We start from the raw sequence: 7,848 nt of genomic DNA on the forward strand, positions 1-7,848 counted from the left end.
TGGATGGATGGGTGGATGGATGGATGGATGGACAGATGAGTGGATGGATAGAGTAGTGGGTGGATGGATGGATGGATGGATGGGTGGGTGGGCAGGTGGATGGGTGAATGGATGGATTGATAGATGGCCAAGTAATATCTCCCACGTGAAAGGCACAGTCACCTGTCACAGGGTGCACATGGGGTGCGTTAGGCTTGATTTGTACTCTGTAGACCATGGGAGAAGCTGAAGAGGAAGACTTGACCAGTCTTGGTGATGAGAAGGCCTTCACCCTATGAACACAGCCAAGTCTTAGCCCTGTCTCCTGCTCCTTTAAACTCTGAGCTCTAGGATGGGAGAATGGGAACTTTTGCAGGTTGAGATTCATAGTGAAATCGGGTCAAGAAGTGATCAGATGCAAAGCACGGGGCAGATCGTTACTACACCATGGCTGAGGTCTTTCTGGGCACCAGGCCCTGGTCTTAGCACTTGCTCGGTCTGCACCTTGGACCCTGCCAGAGCCCTCCGCAGCAGATGCTCTCAGGCAAGGCTGTGTGTTGCTGGCCAGACGCCTTCTGACCAGCGTGCTTTCTTGACCACAGATCCCTTGGCCAAGCAGGAGAGAACCATTAGCAGCCTGAGGAGCTGGCTGGCTGGGAGCCTCAGGGATCGCACAGCCTTGCTCCTAGCTCACCCGCAAGATGTGGACAGCTCTTGTGCTCATTTGGATTTTTTCCTTGTCCTTATCGGAAAGCCATGCGGCATCCAACGATCCACGTAAGTGAGAAAGCTGTGTGACTGGTGGATGGGCCCACGGTGGCCACAAAGCATGCTGAACCCATGAAAACAGCGTCTGCAAACCCAGGCCAATGTGTCAGGAACCCCAGCCCTCCCAGGTGCTGGGCAGGGAAGGGTTGTCGGGCCAACCTTCCTTCTCCAGGGCCATGGTGGGCAAAGAGCCCCCAGCAGGACCAGGCAGCTGAGCCCTGAAAGGTTTGCTTGCTTGGCCTGCAAGATTTGATGTCATCTCTAAATCGAACCTTCACTGGGGAGTTGGTTCCTTCATACATCAGATCTTCCGCTGCGTTCCCACTCTGTGCCATTCAGAAGAATTCCTGCAGCAAATGCTTTCACAGCCAAGCGTTCTTTCGTGATGTGAATGTCTGTGCAGTTTATCTGCTTTGTAAACCTAGGTGTGTGTTCAGTGGGCTTTTAATGGTGAATCACACCTGTTGTGTGAGACTTTTACTCTGATGTTTTGGGAACTGGATCAAATAGTGAAGGTCTGAAGGCTTCAGTGGGCAGGGGGGTTCATAGAGGGCAAAGGAGTTTTAGAATCAGATCGACAAGGGCTTTTTCAATGAGCTGCATGGCAACAGTGGGAAGAGAGATGGGGAGGAAGCATGTTTGCACATCACCTCTCCTGACTCTGGCCGGGCTGAGGAGGGGGGCCCCACAGGGCTGGGTGGAAACCGATCCCTGAGCAATCTCCCTGCACAGGATTGAACGTGATTGTCTCTCTTTTTCTCCTTTTTCTGACTTTAAGGCAACTTTGTCCCTAACAAAATGTGGAATGGATTAGTCAAGAGGAATGCATCTGTGGAAACAGTTGATAATAAAACGTCTGAGGATATAACCACGGCAGCAACTTCTCCTGTCACGTTGACCAAAGGGACTTCGGCAGCCCACCTCAACTCTACAGAAGTCACAACAGAGGACATAAGCAGGACAGACGTGAGTGAACCAGCAACTTCAGGAGGTGCAGCTGATGGTGTGGCCTCCAATGCTCCCACGACTGCAGCCTCCAGTACGACTGCGGCCTCCAGTACGACTGCAGCCTCCAGTACGACTGCGGCCTCCAGCGCTCCTACGACACTTGCACCCGCCACGCCTACATCCACAGGGCGGACCCCATCCACTACCGCCACTGGGCATCCATCTCTCAGCACAGCCCTCGCACAAGTGCCAAATAGCAGCACGGTGCCAAGAACAGCAAGCCTGGCCACGTTGGCCACACATGCTCAGACTGTAGCAACCACAGCAAACACGGGCAGCACCATGAGCACTCGGCCAAGTCCTTCCAAGCACATGCCCGGTGACACCACGGCAAGCCCTGCAGCCCCTACGCGTCCCCAAGCACAAGGTCCCATTAGCCAGGTGTCAGTGGACCAGCCTGTGGTTAACACAACCCCAGAGCCCACCCCCACCCTCACAGTGGTGACCACCACCAAGGCACAAGCCAAGGAGCCAACTGCCAGCCCAGTGCCAGTGCCTCACACCAGCCCAATCCCTGAGGTGGAGGCCACGTCCCCCACGACACAGCCAAGCCCCACGCCATACACCCAGAGGGCCGCTGGGCCAGGTACATCCCAGACGCCAGAGCAGGTAGCGACTGAGGTCACGCCAGGTACCGATTCCACTGGGCCAACACCCAGGAGCTCAGGGGGCCCTAAGATGCTAGCCACGGACTCGTGCCAGCCCAGCACCCAAGGCCAGTACCTGGTGGTCACCACCGAGCCCCTCACCCAGGCCGTAGTGGACAAAACTATCCTCCTGGTGGTGCTGTTACTCGGGGTGACCCTTTTCATCACAGTCTTGGTTTTGTTTGCCCTGCAGGCCTATGAGAGCTACAAGAAGAAGGACTACACCCAGGTGGACTACTTAATCAATGGGATGTATGCGGACTCGGAAATGTGAGGGGCCGGGCCCCTTCCTTGTCCTTTCCTTTTGCCTTTGAGACCAAACCAAGTGCTTCCAAATTCTTTTGGTGCAATTTAGGAGATATGCCAGATGCTTAAACACATTTAATTGCTGTCAGACTAATTCCATGATCACTAAAGAGTTGCTGCTTTTTTCATATTTATTTTTGTAGATGACCCTGTGCCCAGGAGCAGCTGGGGGTTCCACCTCAGGGTGGGGCGGGCAGGGCCCTGTGCCCCCGGGTGTCGGAGCCTGACCTGAATTAAAGTACTGACTGCTCCACAGTCGTGTGGGTGCATCCTGCTCCTCCGGGCGCCTGCCTTTCTGCCATGCACGTAGCAGGGTTTGGTTTTGTGAATGTGCAACATTGCTCCACGCCCTGGAGGTTGACTGTCATTGCCACTGTCTTGGCTTCTCCCTGGTACCCACGCCCGCCCTGGTGCTTGCTGGGAGGCTCCTGGGCCCCAGAAGAGGCCACAGTCAGCATCTTTAATCCTTTTTCTGACCTGTTTGGTGAGCCTCCTGGAGCCAGCTTTAGGGGTGAAGGAGCTAAATTCAGCACATCACCCCCATGGTGTGGTCAGCTCGGCCTGAACCAGTGCAGAACAGAATCTGATCCCGCCCTGCTCATGAGGTGGGGTCATTATCGCTTGTTCTGAATAGCCCAGGTCCCTTGCCCCAGGACCCCAGGGCCAGGCCTGGGATTCGACCCCAGAGCCTGCTCCTTGTCAGACCAATTCCTCCGGATTCCAGCTCCCATCCTGAACAGCCAGCCAGGACTTGCTCTGTGCTTGTTACATTCCTGCCCTGTCCCTGTGCTATGTGAGTGTGACCTGCTGAGTGTGACCCGCTGTGTGTGACCCGCTGCGTGAATGTACCCATTGCATGTGTGTAACGTGCTGTGTGTGACCCGCTGCGTGAGTGTACCCATTGCGTGTGTGTAACGTGCTGTGTGTGACCCGCTGCGTGAGTGTACCCATTAACGTGCTGTGTGACCTGCTGCATGAGTGTACCCATTGTGTGTGTGTAACGTGCTGTGTGACCTGCTGCATGAGTGTACCCATTGCGTGTAACGTGCTGTGTGTGACCTGCTGCGTGAGTGTACCCATTGCGTGTGTGTAACGTGCTGTGTGTGACCCGCTGCGTGAGTGTACCCATTGCGTGTAAGGTGCTGTGTGTGACCTGCTGCGTGAGTGTACCCGTTGTGTGTGTGTAACGTGCTGTGTGTGACCCGCTGTGTGAATGTACCCATTGCGTGTGTGTGACCTGCCGCACATGTGTGACCGCTGCATTGCCTCAGCCCCAGGAGATCAGCATCACAATCTCCATTTTGAAGATGGGGGCCACTGAGGCACAACAGAGTCACCCCCGGAGGCCCAGAGTCAGGATGGAGCCCTGGTCCTAGAGTCCCAGCTCTTTGTCTAACTAGGTTCCTCTACCACCTGCCCAGCCTGAGCTTGGCCTTTGGTCCTTCATCTGCCCACCTGCCCAAGGCAGCAAGAGCTGATGGGCCACACGTAGCCAGGGCATCTTGTAAGGCCATGTTCTCAGGCCAGGTCTGCAGCTGCTGAGACCTGGAGCAAGCTATGGAATGTTCTGGAGCTCGGCTTCCTCCTCTGGGAAATGGGGAGAGACAGAACAGCATCTGCTCTAAACATGGCGGCATGGGGCCCCACCCAAAAAGGGCTGTGGAGTTGGCTGTGGCTTCTCAACCACCTGGCGCTGAGGCAGAGCCGATCTTTGTCCGAAATCTCCAGTCTCCCCCTCACCGAGATCTCCCTGGGCTAGGTTTGGGTGTCCAGCTTCTTATTTAAATTCACCTCCTCCAAAAAGGATGTTAAAAGGCTAAGACAGTAACTCCCAAACCATTTGAAATAACTTCAGAGCCGAGGCTGGAGAAATACGGAGTAGGGAGAACGGGTCAGAAACTCCCCGGTCCTTCCCTCCTGTCTTCTCCCTCGCTGCACCCCGGCTCCCCCAGTCTTTTCTTTCTCACTGTCGTGTCCTGCTGGCCCCTTCCCCTCTCCCAGCCTCCACTGCCTGAGTCAGGCCTTCCGGACTGACAGCCACACTCCACAGATCCTGTGCCTGACTGTCTGCCTTTCCTGGCCGTCACACATCGGAGTTGCATCTGCATGCTCGATTACAGGCACTGGCCCTGGTTGGGAAGGTGGCTGGTTCCAGCACCTGGCTTGTCTCCCTTGCCATCTTGAGCTCTAGGCCAGCTCGCAGCATTGTCCTTGAATCTGACAAGACACCTGCTGCCTGGAATGGGCAGCTCTGCCCGCCACAGATAATCGGAGCTATGGAGGACGCCCTTTCCTCTGCCTGACTTCACCCCAGTGGCCCAGGCCAGGACCAGCCTAAGCGTCAGCTCTCCACCCTGGCCCATTGAGCCTCCCCTGGGAGAGCCAGAACCCTGGACCTGTGTGAGCTGTGGCTCGGGGGTGTTCTCAGACTGTGGGCACCTCGTTCCTTCCTGGGGAGGTAGGATGAGGAGTAACCTGCAGTGCTGGCCTTCAGCTTGGGACTAAGGGCCTCTGCCGGCACCCCTACATCCAGGGGATGGACCACAGGGATCAGCCAGTCCTCCTGCCCCAGACAGGGCCCCCAATATTTTTTTTGGACAGAATCTCGCTCTGTCACCCAGGCTGGAGTGCAGTGACGCAATCTCAGCTCGGTGCAGCCTCTACCTCTCGGGTTCAAACAATTTTCCTGCTTCAGCTTTCCGAGTAGCTGGAATTACAGGCACACGCCACCATGCCTGGCTAATTTTTGTATTTTTAGTAGAGACAGGATTTGCCATGCTGGCTAGGCTGCTCTCAAATTCCTGATCTCAAGTGATCCACCCTCCTTGGCCTCCCGTGGGATTCCAGGCATGAGCCACCGCACCCGGCCTCCAAATTCTTTTATCCTCTGAGAGCATTGGTCACACTCTTCCCCCTCCATCCTTGGGGGTCCTATTCCAAACCCCCTGCCATTGTTGGATGGCGTTCCTCTTGGACCACAGGTGCCTCAAACTCAGCATCCAAGGCCAAGCTCAGCATCGGCCCCCAGGACAGTGTTTGGCCCAGGGGTCCTCCTTGTACCTAATGGCATCCCCACGTGGGCTAACAGATTTAGAAACCTGTGCTTCCCCCGAGTCCAACTGGCCATCCTAAAGGTTCTAGTACTGCGGCTGCTCCCCACGTCCTGACCCCAGCTACTGCCTGTCCTTGGACCCTACCACCAACTGCCCGCCCACTCTGCTCCCAGACAGCCTGGCTCATCCGTCCTTCACCCTGCAGCAAGGGACCCCTCAAAACACAAATCTGACCACACCCGTCCCTGCCCAAAACCCCAGGCTCCTCTGCCCAGCACTGCGGGCCCAGTGCAGCTCCCCGTGGTAGGCCCTAGCCAAGCAGAGCTTGAGGCGCCCCCATCGCAGACCGGCCCAAATCCAGGGGCCCCAGACTGTCTCCTCCCTGCCTTGGAGGACACCAGACTGCTAGGTAAGCCAGGTACCATCCTGGCCTACACAAAGTCCCATTCAACTCAGTTTATCAGGCGCCTAGTGAGCACCTACTGTTTGCCAACCCACTGGGGATTCAGAGATGACGTGGCCCAGGAGCCCCCAGTGCAGTGGGTGAGATCCGCCTTGTGAGGAACACAATGAAGGTGAGGGGTGCTCAGAGAGCTCAGAGCATCCCCGTCAGGCTTTCTGTTCCTGCGGCAGGGGCAGTGGCTCATCCAGGGCCTAGTGTAGCACCGACACACAGGAGGTACAAAGCCCCTAACTGATGGGTGAGAGTCCACACAGAAGATGCCAGTAGGCCAAACAGAATTGAGAGTCCGATTTGGGACTTGGCCCCAAAAGGAGCTCTCTTTCCTTCGCAGTGAGGAAACTGAGGCACAGAAAGGCCAAGTTGCTTGGCCAAGGTCATCCACCAAGCAAGTGGCAGCACAGCATTCACACCGGGTCTGCCTGCTCTGTCTGCAACTGTTGAGCGTGGCTCAGGAGCACACCACGGCCGCAGGGAGCAGAGGCTCCTCCAAAGCTGTGGGACAACAGGGCATGGCCCGGAGCCAGCCAGTTTCTCCAGGGGCAGAGCCGCATCTCTTGGTAGAGGAAGTCCAAGGGCGCCCCCTGGCGGGCAAGGCTCCCTCCCAGCCTTCTTGTTTTTTGTTTTTTGTTTTTTGTATTTTAAGACAGAGTTTCATTCTTGTTGCTCAGGCTGGAGGGCAATGGTGCCATCTCGGCTCACTGCAACCTCTGCCTCCCGGGTTTAAGCGATTCTCAGCCTCCTGAGTAGCTGGGATTACAGGCGCCCACCACCACACCCAACTAAGTTTTTGTATTTTAGTAGAGACAGGGTTTCACCATGTTGGCCAGACTGATCTAGAACTCCTGATCTCAAGGTGATTTGCCCGCCTCGGCCTCCAAAAGTGCTGGGATTACAGGTGTGAGCCACTGCACCCTGCCCCTCCCAGCCTTTTTCACCAGCGTTGGTGCTGGCCTTGGCCAGAGACACCATCCCACCCTCTGGCCTCCTGCACCTGCCACTCCATGTTTGCAGGTAGAAACCCCTTAGCCTGCTCCCCTGACACCAGGGAGTCTTGCTGTTACCCTACACCAGAGAACTCTGGCCCTCCTCGATTGTTCCAGACCGGGGGGCTCGGCTCCCACTGTGGGATGCATTGTTCTAGATGGCATTAGGTCATTTGTGCCTGTAACTGTCTCCCACCAGAAGGAATCCATGAGTTCAGGGAGAATGCAGTGAACTCACAGGCAGCCCCCGGGGCCTCGGTCCCAGAACCCACCAGTTGGGTCAGCTGGGACAAACCATGACCGCACTCAGCCACCATTTCCATATCTACAGCTTTGCTTCAAGATCCAGCGCAGTGGCTGACATGAGCCGATACTTTTTAGAACATGGACTCCGTGCGACTGCCGTTGAATTCTGTGATGGTCTTCCTGCTCTCCGCCCCAGCCCTACTCATCCTCCACACAGCAGGCCCGAGGGGATTTTAAAAACACAACTCAGCTCCTAACACTCCCCTGCTCCCCTGCATGGCTCTCTCCGATGGCCTCCCCCTGCGAGCAGGAAACAAAATCCAAACATTTGAAGTAAAAACACAGATGAAAAACCAGGGAAATGCAAGATCCAGGCAGAGAGGCCAGCAATGCAG

The 7,848-nt window shown here is 56.1% G+C and overlaps 1 protein-coding gene across 5 annotated transcripts in view; it reads left to right on the forward strand.

Annotated features, from left to right (window-relative positions):
• Positions 1-2,959, forward strand: part of LOC105512068 (chromosome unknown open reading frame, human C11orf24) — an 11,784-nt gene extending 8,825 nt beyond the window's left edge. For 3 of the 5 annotated variants that reach the window (XM_011942323.1, XM_011942325.1, XM_011942324.1), the window contains exons 3-4: positions 582-756; positions 1,526-2,959. In XM_011942323.1, the coding sequence (XP_011797713.1) occupies positions 681-756; positions 1,526-2,676 (1,227 nt within the window). In that variant the 5' untranslated portion in view covers positions 582-680 and the 3' untranslated portion in view covers positions 2,677-2,959. Of the gene's footprint in view, positions 1-581; positions 876-1,525 lie in introns of all 5 variants that reach the window. The other 2 variants (XM_011942327.1, XM_011942326.1) reach the window with 2 other exon arrangements.
• The last annotated feature ends 4,889 nt before the right edge of the window (positions 2,960-7,848 follow it).

The sequence above is a fragment of the Colobus angolensis genome, unplaced genomic scaffold (genome assembly GCF_000951035.1).
Source record: "Colobus angolensis palliatus isolate OR3802 unplaced genomic scaffold, Cang.pa_1.0 Scaffold21, whole genome shotgun sequence".
NCBI lineage: Eukaryota > Metazoa > Chordata > Mammalia > Primates > Cercopithecidae > Colobus > Colobus angolensis.